General features: G+C 44.2%; 1 protein-coding gene across 1 annotated transcript in view; it reads left to right on the top strand.

Annotated features, from left to right (window-relative positions):
• Positions 1-19,138, top strand: part of LOC138492259 (uncharacterized) — a 240,526-nt gene that overhangs the window by 34,440 nt on the left and 186,948 nt on the right. Inside the window, exon 2 of the mRNA XM_069619302.1 lies at positions 3,006-3,154. Coding sequence (XP_069475403.1) covers positions 3,006-3,154 — 149 coding nt within the window. The remainder of the gene's footprint in view (positions 1-3,005; positions 3,155-19,138) is intronic.

Raw genomic sequence — 19,138 nt, 5'->3', positions numbered from 1 at the left:
ACCGCTACTCATGATCCGGGGCTAATAGCGCGGGACCGAGAAGCGGTAACACTATTTGGCCCTCATTACGACCCTGGCGGAGGTCCATGGTGCAATTTGCACCATGGACCATGGCGCAGAGCTGCCAACTCCGCCATGGGGGTTGGCGGACTTACCGCCCCATTCCGACCTTGGCGGGGCGGTAAGTCCCCAATCCCCATTTACCCTTCCCCATTCCCATTTTTGCCCCATAGGGTATAATGGGAGTGGGGAAGGAGTTAATTACGCCACCGTAGAATACGGTGGCGTAATTAACGAGGGGACCCGTAGCGCCATGGATTTTTCCGCCCGGAAAATCCGGGCGTAAAAATCGCCATGGCGCTACGGAAAGTCCTAATCTGGCGGAGAGGTACGCCATGCATTACGCTGGCGTAAACCCCTCTCTGCCAGGGTCGTAATGAGGGCCTTTGTCCTGGCAGTGTCTCAGCGGTATAACCATGGGGATACCACCAGACTCCTGATAGGGCCCTAAGAAAACAGTTGCAAGACTCAGGATTGAGGAGCACTACTTGCTCTCCTCTCCTAATAAAGACAGCATGTGCCAAGATTATCCACTAGCCCTGCTGATTTATGTTCTTTCAATGGAACCTTTTATTGACTTAATTCAGTCAGAAACTCAGATATCCCCCTTTAATGAATCATACTGAAAAGGTAACATCACTGTATTAGTAGATGGCCTAGCTTTTTATACCAGTGTTTTAGAGACCACATTACCCCAGATCTAAAAGATTGCAGAACAATTTGCTGATCTCTGCAGGTACAAAATGAATAAGGTCAACTCAAAGATGATTGTCATCAACAGTCTAATGGAACACTTACTGATTGTCCAGCCACATATATATTACTTAGCGTTTACACTTTGAACCTTGCTTGAAACGAGCATAGCACTGAGGCGGTGGCAGGACTACCTGCTTATCTCTTTGATAGGGTGATGCAATACGCTTAAGATGGTCCTCCTCCCTAAATGTTTAACTTTGGTCCACAATATTCTGTTGTACATTGCTCCAGAATGTTTCAAGAATCATATAATTATAGCTTCATTTGTGGTTAAAAGTAGCCAAAAAGAACAATATGATATTTGAAGCCCATGTCCTCTTAGCGGGGGAATTGGTCCCTTCATGAATTTACAATTTCTTATTGGGACACCCCTGGGTCCAGTTATGCCACTAGCCAACACAGATGTGTATTAACCATTGAGTATCGATATTCTCTTTGGTCCCCAATGTAAAGGGTTTGTATGTGGAATTAATGACTAGATTGGCATACAAATGATTCAGACTTAAGACAACAATATTAAGTATTTTCAATATGCAAAGTATAGAGGAATATGAGTAAAATACTTGGCATTCCCTCAGTTCATGCACACACTCCCATGTGTGAACATTCAACTCTCCCAGATATTCCTACCCTCTGCTTCTGGTGCACCCCAGAACTCTGACACATGCACATTTATTCCATAACAATCCAAATGTTTTCAGAACTATAAAGAACTACAAAGAAGTACAAAGCAAGTATGGCCTTCTGAAGATACAAATTAGGCAGTACTTATATCAACATTCAGTTGGCAAACAGTCGATAGCTCACTCGTCCATTATTGACATGTATCCAAGCACTGTACTCTAGTTAGCATCTTTAATTTGAATCAGATATTTCAGGAACAGCGTGCAGATGTCATTCTCGATATAGCACACCACCTGGTAGAAGAACTAGGATCGAAAGTAGCTCTTGCTAAATTTGTACAATCAATCTTGACAGAGTATGCCACCTGGCAGAAGATTTGGCTGAGAAAGTATCTATTCCTGAATGTTCACAATCATTCTCAATAGAGTATGCCATTCGTCAGTAGAACTGGAGAGAATGTAGCTATTCCTGAATTTGTAGAATCATTCTCGATAGCGTATGCCACCTTGCAGAAGAAACAGCTCAGAAGGTAGCTGTTCCTGAATGTGTACAATAATTAAGCAATATGCCCCAAGCAGCAGGGGCATTACCAGAGCCGGTAATGCCCCTGCCGCGAGGGGCATATAGCTATTAGTCCCCCGGCCCGCATGATCTGTGTGACCGGGGCACTAAAAGCATTTTTTCTGTCCTGAAACACGGCAGCGTTTCGGGACAGAAAAAAAAAAAAAAGACCAAGAAAATGGCCAGCGGGAAAGGGAAAACTGAGTCTGTTTTACCTTTCCATGGCGGCCATCGGGAGCGGACGCGCTGGACACACTTCTGTTCCCAGCACGTCCACTCCTGAAAAAATAAAGAGGACGGATGTCCCTGCTCCAAGTCTCCACACGGCTGGAGGCTGCCATCGTCCCCCACCAGGGACAAATCAGGCAGAAGGTAAGTGGGGGTGGGAGGGCGGGGAGGGAGTAGGACAAAAAAACCAATACCTGAATCCCTGGCGGGGGACGAAGTTGGCCTCCAGCCGTGTGGAGGCTCGGAGTTGGGATGACCCCGCTTCGGGCCTCCTAATTAGCTGAGGGGCTGCCATGCCCACCGCTGCGGTCAAAGGCATGGAATACGAGGGATTTGCGGCCGGGTAATGCCCCGGCGAGGGCCAATCAGAATGGTCCTTTCATTCTGATTGCGCCCTCGCCGGATACTGATTCTCAGTAGAGTATGCCACCTTGCAGAAGAATTAGGAGAGAAAATAGCTATTCCTGAATGTGCACAATCATTCTCGATAGAGTAAGCCACCTAACAGAAGAACTATGAGAGAAAGTAGTATATTCAAAACATAAACTGCTGTGCAATGCAAAAATACCACAGAAAACAGTGTACCTTAATTCTCTCCTTTTGGTTTTGGATTCTCTTGCATATAACAAATAAATTAACTGAACATGTGACTGCTGGAGAATGGAACACATGACCTTGCATCGTGGAGGGGGGGGGGGGGTTGGGTGAGACATTAGCTTCCAAAAAGATTCTGTTTTCTCACGTGCAGGTGTCTGATCTTTTTATATTTTCTCCAGGTGTTGTTTATAGGTTTTGCATGCTGTGCACCATCCTAGCGAGCTCTAATTGCCACCCATGCCAGGGGGACAAGCAGTATACCTTAAACAAGAATCAACATAAGGAACAATTGACAGAGCCCAAAGACCAGCATCTTTTCAAATTATATGTAAGTAACTATGTCTGCGTGTTCTGCTTAATCCCAATGACAATCACATAAGGAAACGTAATTTTAAGACATAGGTCCTCATTACAGGTGTGGTGGTAAAGGTAGAACAGGTGGTATTTTGGAACATCGCCTGCTTCCCACTCTACCTGATTATGGGTTGTACATATGACAAAGAAACACCTGCTTGGGGATGGAGGTAAATAGGTCTCCATAATGGGGAATAACCTAAAAGTGTATTCCTTTGGCTTCACTGTGATTACAGGTGGTAGTAACAGTAATCAAGGTTTGCCGTATTAGCACTGACAATACCACCAAACTTGTAATAAGGCCCATTATGGTTGCCAGGGTTAATGCTTAAAGTGTTTCCGGCTCCCTATTTTTCAAATTAAAGTTTTTCAGTTCTTTCCTTTCTCCTTTTCGCTCATACTTCTTTTCAGTCCCTCCCCACTTTCCTACCCTCTTCTCTCTCTCTGCTCTCTTACTCTATTGCTCTACTGGTCCTCTCAGTTTTCCAACTTCCCCTTATATTTTCCTCCTGATCACTCTCTGCCCTATCTGATTTTACCCTTCGGGCAGTTCATCACCCTGTGTGGTATTTTGCCCCATTTTACACATCATCCTCTTGTCTCGCCCCTACTCTCTCAACCTCAAGCTCGCCTCTCTACAACCCACTGCTCATACTCAACTCTTTATTTCACCTGAATGCCCTTCTCCCATCCACCTCACTTGTACACCCTTCTCTCTGTCTCTCTCTTCTGCCTCACACTGACTCGTCTGTGTCTTGTCTTACTCTCCTACAACCAACCGACACCCATTAATAATATAATTAAACTATTTTGATAACTAATCTAGTGCTCAAATAATAGGTGGTCCTGTTTCCCAGCTCCATAGTATTCATTTAATCAAGCTTGGAAAGGGGGAAGGCTGTATTTGCCATTCAACGGTTCACATCTCTGACTTGCTGGTCTCTAGGCGAGTATTCAGCCAGCTGAACTGTTGTACCGGCTCTCAACCCCTCAAATGCACCTGTGGGTTAAGCAATGCTTCCCTGTTGGTTCTGCAAATGTGCGAGGTGTCACCCTAATACTCCAGCTCATTCATGACTCACTTAACCACCTCTCTTCTAATAACCCACCAGTCACAACCGGTTCCTTAAACATGCAGAATAATAGGTGGAGTCCTGGAAAACGCTCCCATTTTCTAGTGGCACATAAAATCAAATATTCACTGTAATAACTGGTGTACTGACACCCTCCACCCATCCAGCATGGCTTCCACCCGCTGCACGCCCATATAAATGAATGGCTCTTGCCCTGCTCCCAAGAACACAGAGTTCATCTATTTCTATATTCAGGGAAACAGCTTTAGTCGATATAGTTAAGGTGATCAGATTGAACGCAACAAATCCCTCGAAATTCAGCACTTGCATTTCAAGCAAGTCCACCTTGACTTTGAATTCCTTGTTGCACAGTGTATGACCACACTGATAACATCAGAGATGACATCACTGATGACATCACTGGTGATATCAGCAATTACATCATACATGACATCATATATGACATCACTGATGGCATAACTAATGAAATAAGTGAGAGGATATGTTGACCTCTTTTGATACATATTTTCTTTTATTACACTTAACAATAATAACAACATGACCTGGAACAATACAGTCATACACAAGTATGTGATTACATGTGGAGCATTCGATTGTAGTATGTATCAACGCATACAATTTAAAATAAAAATATGCAACGTTATACAAATGGTTTTGAATTTCATGTATTAGTAATGTGCAAGAAACGGTTTGGCACTTGTTAGTCCAGTCTTAAAATAAAGCACAATTCAGCTTTTAAAGTGGTAAAATCCCTTGACATTTTTCCCATGTAAAACTGATGTCCAATTCCGTGTGTGTTTTCTTTTTGTTGCACATTTGTCTTGTGACCACCATATGATTAAGAGGTCTCTGGGACTGCCAAATGCTTGTGGAACTACCATCTTAGAATAATATTTTGTTAGTCCAATAAAAGGTTTCAAAGCTTGGATTTTGCTTGATGTAAGTAGTTCCAATACTTAATTGCAGGGAAAGCACTTGATTCTGTCAGCAACATCTATTCCAGGTATTTCAAACATAATGTAATTAGTATATGTAGTAGTGAAAAAAAATAAGAATATACAGAAGTACAAACATGTATAATAGTGAGTGTTACGGAAATAGTCAATGTTCATATTTAAATGTACAATTATCCTTACCATACTAACATTACATGAACACATTCTTTTCTAAATCTCAAGTTTTATAAAACATAATCACATATCAACGAAAGTACGTGCCCATGTGCATTGTGATAGTATAGAATTTAAGAATTTGTGAAGTTTGGTTAATATACAAACAAAACCATTTACTTATACAACATAATTACATTTATAGAAAAGAGAATTAGATTAGAAAGTATTTTATTGTAGAAATGGCAATATATTTTTAGTTATTTCTTTTGAAAATAAATTATAATTTTGTATTCAAATGTACCAATTTTCTTTCAAAGTACATAAATGCTTATATACTACTCTTCATTGTAATAATGTCTGTATGTACTTACAATTGTATACGTGCGTTACATTAAACAAACATCAGAGTACAATTTACTGTGTAAGTATGAGATAGTTATATGTATGATATGGTAACAAAGCAGAGCTGTCCCATTTAAAAATGTAATGAATCAAACCAGTGATTTCAGTGATGTCATGTATGATATCATTAGTGCACCATTACTAATGTCACTAGTGATGTCATAAATCAGGTAATTTCTGATGTCATTGTTGTGGTCATGCGCTGTGCAACAAGGGGTGCAAAGTTAAAGTGTTCTTGTGTGAAATGCGAGTGCTGACTTTTGAGGGTTTTCTTGCTTTAAATCTTATCACCTTAACTATCTTAAATAAAGGTTTTTATTATACTATAGCGTCCTTGGGGCTCGTTTACATGTTTCACCAATACATTTCTTTAGGGCACACTAGTCATGGCCTTCAGCTTTGGCCACTGTACATGTTGCACCAATAGCTTTTTTTGGGGCCCACTAGCCCCAGCCTTCAGCCATGACCAGTGACCATGGCTAAAGGCTGTGACTATGATGCATGTTACACCAATACCTTTCTTTCGGACCCACTAGCCTTGGCCTGCTGCCAGGGCCACTGCCTTGGCAGGTACAGCTGTGTCAGCGTCCCTGCTTAATTTTATTTTATTTAGTGGTTTGGTTTGATTGTATTACCTTTATTATATATTTGATTTCCTTTCAGGCTACGGATCACTCCTGTGCTCTGGCGGGTGACTGGATGCCTGTTTTTCACTTGAATTGTAAACAGCTTCTTTATTTTCAGTTGGAGGTTTTTTTGCTCATTTTATTATTTTAATTTTTCCTTGCTGGTCCTTGTATGCCGATTCCCTCGGCCAAAGGGTGCCTGGGCTCCTACGACATTCTGGGGTCTCGTTCCCGGCTGTCGCTTTATTTGTTTTACCTTAGACTGGCACACCCTTGGCTTAATCTTTCTTCCCTGCCTACTTAGCAGCCACACATGGATTGGCTCCTGCGATTCCATGTGTATCCATTAGTAGTCCTGTGTCCGGAAGCGCAGAGGATGAGCGCAGTGAATATGCACGTTGTGCGCCAAAGTTGTGCCAAAGTCAAGCCCATCTGTGCTTGTCTGTGGCTCAGACGGACTGTAGGGTGTAGATCCTTGGATTAAATCTACTAATGTTTCAAATCAGGTACTGTCTCAGATTGCCCTGCTATGGCTTGCTCCTTCCGAGACAGTTTTCCAAGTTGGTTTTACAACTACGATGGCACCCTGATCAGCACACCAGCCTACCATTTCAAAAGTATTAAAATTTATTTTACTTAATGCCCTGCCCCTTGTGGCCCACTCAACACACTTCTATGACCTTTTGCACAATACCTAGCCGAATTTTGCTTGCATCACGGAAAAGTGGTTTTGCTGTGGTTCAGTCTCTTTCTGATAATTTTAGTATTGTACGTTTAGATCGCATTTCCCCCCATCTGGGTGGTGGCGTTGCCATAATTTACAGAGCCACTTTTATGGATACTGTGCTACCCCTTTGTCACAATATTAGAATGGAAGCACTTTTAACTTGATTTTACATTTCGGCCGCTACGACTCTGCACATCTTTACTCTGTACCACCCTCCAGGCTCTGACTCTGGATTTTACAGTGCTTTTTTGGAACTAGCTGCAAGCCTTTCCCTCTGCTTTTCCAACCTTGTGGTGGTCAGCGATTTTGATCTTAATTCGAATGATCCTTCTGATCTGCAAGCCTGCCGCTTTGTCGCAGCCATAAATGATCTTGCTCTTCCTCAACTGGTTGTTGGTCCTACCCACTTACTAGATAGTACATTAGATGTAATTTTTTCTTCAGATCATTTAACTACATTTTACCCTGGATGGACCACTTGATTATCACATTTGTGATGGATGTAAGGCACCCTGCCATTAGTGGCAAGACGTGCCTTCCATTCCAGTGCCACTGACGTGCTGTTTCCTATTCTGAGATTCTTTTCTCAGATGGCTGAATAGTGTTCGGTTCTCCAGGATCTTGACCTGTGCTACGTTGCTCAGGCTTTTACCACCACAGTGGATTCTTTGGCTCTGCTTAAGATCTCTAAACCCCAATCTCATTCCTCAGAACCTTGGTTTAACGATAATCTCAAAACTCATTTGCAGCGAAGACAGGCCGAGTATAGATGGTGGGCTACTTATTGCCCTACAGATAAAGCTTGAATACACCAGGCCATCTCTGCTCATCATAAAGCTATAACAGAAGCTAAAGCTGCATTTTACACACAACATACCTGAATCAACCTATAGAATTATACAGGCTTGTAAGCTCCCTCTCCTCGCTTCCTCCTGAGGCGGTTCCCTTTTCTCAGACCATATGTAACTCCCTATCAGTGTTTTGTTGTTGAGAAAATTGATAACACCAAGCAGAACATTATTTCCTCTGGCTTGAGGTCCATAGAGCCAATGGATGAGCTCGTAGCTCATTGCCACCTTTATTCTTGCTCCTGCTTCCCTGTATTTATCCCTGTGAACATTTCGACGACTACTGACAAATTGAAATCTGTGTCCCCCCTTGATCCCATCCCCCTCTCAGTGCTCAATAAGACCGTGGGGGTCATTATGAGTATGGCGGTAAGGGATACCGGGCACCGGTAAAGAGACCGGTGACGGTAATCCCTTACTGCCCTATTCCGAGGTCCCTTAGCGGGTCCCACCAGGAACAGCTGGTCTGACCAGTCGTTCTGGACGGGACCCGTTAAGGGACCAGGGCGCTAATAACGGGCTTGCCATTCGCAAGCCCATTATTAGCGCACTCCCCATTCCCATTGAGCCCTATTGGGGCTCAAATGGGAATGGGGAATGGTTGGTGCAATGGAGACTCACCGGTCCCGGCAGGGTCGGACTAGACCGGTAAATCCCCATTGCACCACACCAGACTCGGTCCCGTTATTGGAGGCAGTCATGGCATAAATAGCACCATGACTACCTCCAATCTCGTAATGACCCCCCATGCCTCTGATTGGAGATCTCAGCCACACTCATAAATCCATCTGCGAGTGACCCCCCTAATGAACTGCTAAATTCGACCATTGTTTCAGTTCTGCAGCCTAAATCTCAGTTCAGAAAGAGAAGCACTGGGCATAAACAAGCCCCCAAAAGACCACTCGAACACTGGCAATTTCGCTGGTCAAAGACAGAGGAGTGGGAGGTGCAGGAGACTTGGGGAAAGACACTAACTCAATCTCCTGTGACTCTTTCCACGGCAGCCTTAGTAGAACTCCCATAGAAGCGTCCATCTTCGGGGAAATAAAGCACCAAGACGTCTGGCACAGGATATCTTATCAGACAAGCAGGAACTTAATAAGTCTCAGAGTGACATGAAAGCCTTAGACATGAGGGTTTTTACGATTGGGATTGCCCCACTTGATTCAATGAAAAGGAGGATAAACCGTTCAGAGTTATTAAAACTTCTCCACAAAATCCCTACTCTAAGAGTTTAAAACTCAAGCGATTTCGACTTTGTGAAGCCCCTGGACCATAATAATGGCACCATCTCACAGGTTCACTGCTTCTGGCCAGAAACTGCACATCTGATATCCCAATATCAATCTACTTTTATAAATTCAGGTTATGTGCTAAACAGGGAAGTGCATATCCCCTCTGCCACTGCCTGCTGTGAAAAGTGCAAGGTGGATTAAAGGAAGCGCCCAAGGAATGTATCAATAAAGGTGAAAATCTTGCCGTAATCCAGAACGAAAATGTACATGGCTGGCAGTGGTTAAGAAAATGTCTTTCTACGCAGGTAGTAGAAAACAAATGAACCTGTAAGATTGCATTTTGAAATACAAAGGGTTACTTGCTTGTGCTAGCTGGAGACGGGTTCCTGAACACTATTTCAGATTTCGATGTATTCCTGTTACAGGAAACTTGGTTGATCTCCCCTATACACATTGATTGTTTTCATCTATACCAAAAGTTTGCAAAGAAAGGCCACCGAGGACGACCCTATGGGGGCCTTATTACTTGGGTAAAACAGGATCTGAAAGCATCTGTGTTATTGCCAAAAGATAGCAATGGAAATGTGTTAGCAGTGGAGATCACAATGAAGGAGAAGCCCGCAAAAACACGTTAGTAATGAACGTCTACGATCCCCCTGTAAGATCAAATATTAATTACATCTTTGACTACATAGACACAATTTATACTGAATGGGTTGGGGAATTGAACCACGTATTAATGATGGTGGGAGGAGATCTAAATGCCTGATGCAAAGACGAAGATGCATGTGCCATTTTTTAAAACGTCAGATGTAGGATGATGTTACAAAAAACATCTAACAGGGAGGGCAAGCAGTGGTTGTCCTTCTTGAAAGAGCGGTATCTGACGCTACTAAATGGTAGAACAAAAGGGGTCTGCCCAGGGAAAGCCACTTGGAGAAATTGTAGCCGTTGGGCTACCTTGAATTACTTCTTTGGTAGTAACGCGCTTTTAGAATTTCTTTAGACTTTACTACTGTGCCCAGTGAACACAGCGACCAATGCGATTCTGTCCCTGACTACGGGAATAGCTACTGGTAAAGCAAACCTAACCTATAAAGGAGGGCTAGAGGTAAATCAGGCTGTAAACTATATTTACTGGTCAGGCGAAAATATACAAAATGCTGTTTCTACTATTCCACATGCCTGTCTGTACACATTCTGTAGACTTAGTCACCTCACCACAAAGGAAATGAAAGATTGGTTTACGCAGGTAGCCAATAGGGCGTGGGCACATAAAGGTAAGTGTCTTGTAGTTACTGATGAAGAACATACAAACACATTTGACATAGAAATTCAGGACGTAAGCGCAACCTGAGAAGGGAAGTAAGAAATTTGAGAAACACCATTGGTCCAACGAACAATACAATGGTGAGACTAAAGACAGCCAAGCGTGGCTATCGAAATTGGTTAAGGCTTTGGAAGATGTCCATAAAGAATGCCTAGTGGTACCGCATGTTAGGAGTATTAAGGAGTAGAAAACATGCTTGTTATGGCAAATGCTGTTCGCTGCGACGGAAAATAAAGCCAAGCTCACAGTAAATCTGATCAAAAAGGAAGATTGGTTAAACTATTTTAGTAAAAACACTGAAGTCCCTGATCAATCCCCTGTAACTGGTGTAAGCAGGGCAGAGCATTGGCCAATTACTATGGTTCAAGTGCACATTGCATCTGCCATAACGAAGTTAAAGAGCTCCAAAGCCTCTGGCCCTAACAGCCTGGCAAATGTTGTAATCAAAAAGGACTCTGAGGGGTGAGCAAACATTTTAGATCTACTGTTCAAAAGGGTGTGCACAGAATAGGTCATCCCTAAAACATGGCAGCAGTCTATCTTAATACCTGTCTATAAGGAGGGTGACAGGTGTTTAGCCCTTAGAACTATAGACTGCTGTCCATGTTGGATGTGACAGGGAAATTGTTTGCCTCTTTTGTCCTTAAGGCATGCCACGGCTAGATGGAGGCGAATGACATTCTGTACACCTTCCAGATGGGTTTTCGCCCAGGGTCCTCTGCAGTGCAGAGTATAAGAATAATTAGCAGGCTGATACTTGGGGCAAACTGCAGGGGTAGTCCTGTGCTTTATGTGACCTTTGTTGATTTCTGCAGGTCAACCGTGCCATTCTATTGCACAAGCTGGATGCACTCGGATGCCCGGCTTGGTTACTTCATATAATGAAACTCTTTCATACCAACACATGTGTGCAGTTACACTTAGACAATGAAGGCCTAATGTCTGCTCAGATAGATCTAAACAGGGGAGTCAAGCAAGGATGTGTGTTGGCTCCCCTGTTCTTTAACTTATACCTGAGGGACTTGGCATCTCGCCTGCTCGCTAAAGCCAATTGCTTCCCCAATGTTCGCAACACTAGAGTCACCAGCATGTTATATGCCAAAGACCGGGTGATCTTTGATCTCACCTATGGTGTCATGAAAAGTATGCTCAATGAACTTGAGACATATGCAGTAGGAAACAATCTCTCACCAAAGAATTAAGTGCACTGGGCCTCATTACGACCCAGGCGGTAAGTTACCGCCTGGGCCGTGACTTTACCACCATGGAGTAAACTACGTTTACGCCATGGTGGTTGGCGGACTTACCGCCCCATTCGGACCTTAGCGGGGCGGTAAGTCCCCAATCCCCATTTACCCTTCCCCATTCCCATTTTTGCCCCATAGGGCATAATGGGAGTGAGGAAGGCGTTAATTACGCCACCGTAAATTACGGTGGCGTAATTAACTCCATGGTCCCTTAGCGCCATGGATTTTAACACCTGCTAAAAGCAGGTGTTAAATCCGCCATGGCGCTAAGGGACCTCGTACTCAGGAGGTAAGGGTCGGCGCTGTTTACGGCGCCGTAAACCCCTTACCGCCTGAGTTGTAATGAGGGCCTGTATTTATTTCTTTATTATTACTATTCATTATGTATACATTTCTTATAAGCAAATATTACAATTTTTTTATTTTAACAGAAATGGCAAACACATTTGAGTGGTTGGAAAAAAATATTCCAACACAAGAAATGAGTGATGATAACATATCTAACGGTAAACAATACTTCCTTTAATAAAAAAACAAATAATGTAATTTCTGCAGACGTCAGTGAAATAATAATTTCTTCTTTTCTTATAGTACATAGTTTACAGGAAGAAACAACGCCCCAATTTAATGGAGAATCCCAAGAATCACAAAGATAATCTCTATCCCCAACTGTACGTAATGAAATCATGATGTTGTCTGCAAAATTGCATACACTTAGTAATGACTTTAAAGAACTTTTAAATTATGTTAAAAATGGTGTTATTATAACTGCTGATTATCACTTTCCTTTTTGTACCTGTCCCCCTTATCCTCAGCAATCATCCCCATCAAATTCCCAAAATATAAATGAAAGACGCTTTGATAAAACTTTGCTCCCTTCCTCCCCTGATCATTATTGTTCAGAAATTCCAAATTCTCCCATTTATGTTTCCCATTCCGATACCCCATCCATTTCATAAATAAATATATTTTTTATACTATAAATATCTTGTATATTGTTCCGTCATTTTTTTTTCTAGCCCCCAATTAATATTCCGCTGACTATACGACTGTCTGGGGTGTCCATTCTCAAAATGGGGGTGTCCGCAGACAGCGCGTGGTGTCTGTACATGTCTGTTTTCACATGACGCACTTTTAAACAGTCCGCGGATAGCACGCCAGTTCTACCGACAGTCACACGCATGCGCCCTGTGTCTCCCGCCTGATTGGTGTTCGCGGACGGCTATCAGAGCAGTGGACGTCCCGGGCCTCAACATATGACCACACCCATGCAGCGTGATGGCCTGACCGCGGACAGTGTCCGTGCTCTACGGACAATTTAAAACTGCATTTGCAGTTGGAAGTGTATCCTCCCTAGTCCCAAACCTATTTGATCTGGCAACTTTTTACAACTTACCAAGGTCTATTTTCAACTTGGTAGTGCGCTGACAGTTGCACGGTCCACAGACAGCTCCTCAGAAGGAACCCACCCATTATTTTTCCTCATTCCCAATCTGGCTATCCAGGAGAGAGCAGCTAACAGCACTTACTTTGAAATACAGCTACTATTGTTGCAATGGCATCTCTTATAGCCCTTCCTTCTCCCCAGTCACCACCACCACAACAACCTGGAGGGCCTGTAGAGGGGAACAGGTGCAGAAACACAGATAAGGATCAAGAGGAAGATGAAGATGAGGTAGAGGAAGTCCCTATATCCAACTCCTGTAGTGAGACCTGGGTGTGGTGGTTTTTGACCAAAGGCTCGGGCAGGTAACCTGGGCTGTACTCCTACAGGACCACCTCCATGCATGGCCACACCAGATCCAACCACCCGGGTGCTCTGAGAAAGGCAATGCCTTTCTCATCAAAAAGTAGGTTGACGGCCTCTACCCCATCTTCCTCGACAGCTCCTGTCACCACAAAGAATACTCCTTCAGGACAGGAGATCCCAGCAGCCACCTCGCAGGCCATACAGAATGCTGTTGACTCTTACCTTTTGAGGGTCACAGTGCTATGTGTGTACTGCGAAGCATCGATCTGTAGAGGAAAGCAGTTTCATAGTGCTTTCTAGGCCGCAGTCAAAGAGCATGAGAAACACTACCCGCCACCTTAAATGTAAGGCCTGCCGAACATCTTCCCCTGTCCAGCTGACCCTCTGTCTCTGTGGTTGGTGTCTCTTCCCTCCCTTCCCTCCCCCACCTTATCTTGCCTCTCCTAAAAAAACATTAAAAAAGGCAAAAAAATTCAAAATGAAAGGAGCCTCTTTTCACAGTAAAAATAAAAGAATAAAAAAAAAAATGCACAGGACCCTTTGCAGCCTGCATAGTCCATGGAGAGTCTGGTAGTTCACAGACACCTAGAAAATTCCAGGCGTGGGGTGGGAGAATTAATATCATTTAAATTTTTTTTGTTAAAAAATGGTGGCTCTTAAAATGACCTTTTTTTTCTCTTTTTGGCTTTTATATTCTATGGTTTTATGTACTTAACTATTATTCTTCTGAACTTAATTATTTTTTTTAACTTTCACAAAAAACGCTTCTAATTTATTTTCAGTTTTTCATTTTTCTTTACTTCAACCAACTACTAGAGAATACTTCAATACATATTCTGTATGTTCACAAAAACTGCTTCAATACATTTTGAACGTTTCAAGAAAAATCTGATTGCACTTTATCTCTTCGAAAAATGTTGACAATATCAAAAGTAATATTTTCATTATGGAAAGTTGTCATCCCAACAGCCTGCAAAAAAGCACATACAACTTTATTCACATTGTGCCTTGCTTTCCCAAATTGTGAACAAAATAAATTGGAACGCATCCACATTTGTCTCTGAGCTATCCATGAAAAAATTATTTTTGAATGTAGATACAGTTCCATCAACTTTCCAAATGTTTCTTTCATTGCAAATTGTAATGAAATTCCAGTAACATAGCCCAAACTGTTTCCTCCACAGTGCACTAAAATGATTTCCGGATGCTTTAAGTTTACTATATTCTCACAAAATGGGAAGAATTCCACCCACTTCTTTCTTCGAACTCTGTACCATGAAAGTTGAAATTCATCAAATCCAAGATTGTCAGACAATCCACAGGACTCAAAATACACCTTCAGCCAATGGATCCATGAGTCTCCCACAATCCAGACAGTCTGCTTCCTCAAAGCCATAGCCATCGTCACTTCACACAACAAAAATAGATCTTGCTACCCACTCTTCCTGCACACCATACACCAAACTCAGAAAACCTGATTGGCTGATCCCCTGATGCCCGTGGACATCCGCAAATGTCCGCGGTCTCTACAGTCCCCTTTCCATGCCAGGCATCCTCAAAAGACCCGGATGTGGCATGTGCTGTCTGCGGACTACTGGCTGAGAGCTGGGTGCATATGTAACACTACAGTGCATATGTACCCCCATAGCATATGACACTTCATTCAACATGCCTTTTGAAAAGGAAACACATCCACATGCACTGTGACTGACACCTGTTACCTTAGCCCTTGCAGGTGACTCTGGATACTCCCAGCTACCACAGCTAATGACACCTGTGCACAATACATATACACCACAGGCTTCCAATGAGGCACATGGCAGGAGCAGACTGTGCATAGAGCAGACATTTGGCATGCTGAAGAGTAATTTCCGGTGTCTACACCAGACCAGAGGGGTCTTGATGTAGAGGCTGGGAAAGGTTGGACTAATATTTCTTGCCTGTGCAATGCTGCACAACATCTGCCTCAGGTGAAAGGTCCCACTGTACCCTGATGAGGATATGCTGCCCCCAGAACACAACAACTCACTTCCTGCAGGTGTAGTACTGCCACACAGTGAGTGGGAGGAGGGAAGGGTAGGTCATCTTGTGCGGCAAGAACTAATAGACAATTTATTCTTATCACATCGATAAACACATGCTGCTCATCTTTGCACATAGCCACACATTGAATAAATCACAATCACACAAAAGTAATGTATGTGCATTGATTTACGTGAATGCAAATTTTATAACCAAGTGTGAAAAATACCATTCCCAACACACACCCCCACTCACCTCCTCCCGCCTCAGCACACCATCCCCATCATCCCCCCCACCTACCTCCCATTTGACTATGTAAAAAAGGTGCCATGTAATGTTATGTCCGTGGCCTCTTGCCCTTGGCTGTCGGCTCAAGCACTGTTGGTGTGATGTGGCACAAGGAGTGGCACCTTCAGGTGCTTGGCAGAGATACCTCCATGGGGTGACAGAGCTGGAGGGCTCAGGCTTCTGGGCCTGGATTTGCTGCAGCGTCAGTTGCATGCAAGAATTGACGGACTGACCAAAATCTTACATAACCTCAGTGTGTTCCCTCATCCTCTGCCCTACTTTGGTGATGGCAAAGGGACTGTTAAATCCTCTAGCATGACCCCCAGAGGCAGTCACTCATTGCCTGCAGATGCTGCACCTGCTGGCCTGCCAGTTGTTCCATGGACACATGGTGCTGCTCAATGGCATTCAGCCTCGCCCATATCGCTGCCATAGTGTGCTGTGGCACAGGTGGTGGGCTGTGGTGAGGGCTGGTGCTGAAGAAGAGTGAGCAGATGCCTGTGTCTTCCTCCTCCTCCTAATCCTCCTCCCCCTCATGCAGAGAGCCACCGCTGCCTGTGTCTGCCCCAGACTGGCTCAGGTGTTGCAAGTCCCACACAGGTGATGGGATGTCAGGGGCCAGATGGGTGGGTGCTGGCGTGTGGACAGCATCCTTCAGGATCCCTACAGGGGCCAGATGTGGTGTAGCTGTGCCTGCACCTGCGTTGGCATGTGCTATGCCATCTGCATGGCTTGTGGATGTGCCACTGGGCCCTGATGTGAGGACGGTGGGAGTCTCCACGCCTGGCACAGCTGTCGTAACAGTGGTCTCCTGTGGCCTTGTGTCCTCCCACCTGCTCTTCCTCCACCTGCTCTCATAGAAGGTCTGTGCAGGAGTGGTGGTGGAGGTACTGCCTGCAATGGAGTTATCCTGGAGAGTGCAGGGCCGGGGTCTTCGGAGTCAGTTGAGTGTGTACCTGGTGGGTGGATAATGACATGCTCTCAGTCATCTTGCATAAATGTAAGTGGGCCAGCATGACACTCATGCAACCTGAAGTTTATTCTTCCTACACACATTTTGAATGAATGATGGCCATGGTTGGTTTCAGGCCAATGAGTACAGCTATTGCTAAGTGGGAGTAGTGCCTGCTGAGGATTACGCAGTGCATGCATGTGAACGTTGCCTGTTCGCCTGCCAATATTGATTGTTATGTGGTGGTGGATGGGTTTCACTTGGCAACATGGACTGCCACAGCACACATGGGTGCTTCTCATGGTTCAATGGCTCCCCATGCACATTTCCCCTGCAGTGCATGTGCATTACTACATGTTCCCACCTTCCCTGGCACATTCATCTGGTTGCCCGTTCCCTTACCCATTGTGCTCATCTATGCTGGGGAACCCATGCTTTTGTCCAGTGCATTCACATTGAGGTGGGTACTGTTGAACTCATCGCCCTCCCCTTGGCTTGCTTCTCGTACTTCCACACTCCCAATCCCCTCAATCCCTTCCATGTGTAATATGGAGCTGACCATCTCCTCTCATGGTATCAGGCCGAGGGTTTCCACAGCGCCACCTCCTGTGGCTGCACTCTCTCTCCTGTGCCTGCCAATGTGACTGGAGACCCAGGCCTTTTGGTCATTCCATCGCTTCCTACAGTCTTTGGCATCCTGTGTGACAATGCACACTGCCACCACCTTGTCTCCAATGGAGGACCAAATGGCAGATTTCCTCTGGCCAGAGATCCTGCTATGCCTGCTGCCATATAGCTCTTCAGCATGGCAAACTACCTCATCCACTAAGATCTGGAGTTCGCCTCCATAAACTTCTGCTTTTGCAGCCTCACCTCTGGGACCTTAGACTTTCCCTTGCCCTATGACATGTTTCCACAAGTATGGCGTCGGGATAGCAACAGGAAATGGGAGATTCAAGGTGGATTGTACTTTTCAAAATGACTGCCGCTGCGCTTCCCGTATCGGCTATAATGCTATTTCCGCCGGCAGTAATTCCGCTGGCTGTAATTCTGCTGTTGGAATTAACGCTGAATATGGTGGCAGTAACGGCAATTCTGCGAATTCCAGTTAGAATTACCGTCAGTAACTCATTTTCAGCTGTAATTCCGCCAGACAGAATTACTGTTACCGCCAGTGGTGTGTGTGCACTCCTGCCAAATTGTAATACAGCAGTAATTCTGCCGTAGACCGCAGCGGTTGCGGTAATTCCACAGAGGCAGAATTACTGCATATTACTGCCCAAATCATGATGAGTCCCACCTTGTTACATCTCATATCAAACCCTTCCAAGGCCCATATTATTGAAAAGGGAAAGTAATAGGAGAATAGACAGAAAAGAGAACCAAACGACGACATACTGACTAAACAATCAGGTGCTAAAAAAAACACAAACTGTATTTACACTTGAACCAGAGGTTATGGTTGCAGTTGGAATTTACCAGGATGACTGTGATGTCAGCAGAAGTTTTATCATTCAGATTCCTTACTGCTGGTAAGCTATAGAAAAGGGTCATACAATAAAGCACAAAGAACCCTTGATGGATGGCTGGAATACGATAGCTCTCATCAGTCAGTTAGGTGTGATAGAAGGGAGGAAGGAGTCTTTAACATGTGCAGCGATTTTACATAAACTGCTTCTGTCACTAATTCAGCAGTCGGGATGGTGGGCTCACTAAGAATGGCAGCTTGTTTGGGGTAAGGTTATCATTTGTCCCCATTGCTGGGGAACTGTGCCCAAAATTAAAAAAAAATCTTTCATTGACAGGTTTATGGGAATACACTCTAATGAAAGTTAAACAGAGACCATTCTTGCATTGACCAAAATGAGTAAATACACTGGGATTGTGCAGACAGGCAGTCTGTGGAAATACATGGGAATATACTGCATGGTGAATGGTGATCAAACTAAGACTATTAACATATTTCCTGTCACAGGAAACCTCATTGGTTTTATACAGTATCTCTTGGGTGCAGGTGCTACAGTAAATCTGGCCGACTCAGTAGTTCAGTTATTTAATTACTTCTTAATTTTGCATTCACTGGAATATCGACTTGTGTTTATAGCTGTATGATAAAACATATAGGGCCTCATTACGACCCAGGCGGACTTCGCGGTGCTAAATGCACCGCGAAGCATGGCGGAAAGCCGCCGATAGCGCCATGGGGGTTGGCGGATTTACCGCCCCATTCCGACCTCGGCGGAGCGGTAAATCCCCAATCCCCATTCTGCCCTTCCCCATTCCCATTTTTGCCCCATAGGGTATAATGGGAGTGGGGAAGGAGTT

Source organism: Ambystoma mexicanum, chromosome 10 (genome assembly GCF_040938575.1).
Source record: "Ambystoma mexicanum isolate Mex_15411 chromosome 10, UKY_AmexF1_1, whole genome shotgun sequence".
NCBI lineage: Eukaryota > Metazoa > Chordata > Amphibia > Caudata > Ambystomatidae > Ambystoma > Ambystoma mexicanum.
This window is presented reverse-complemented; position numbering and strand designations above follow the sequence as displayed.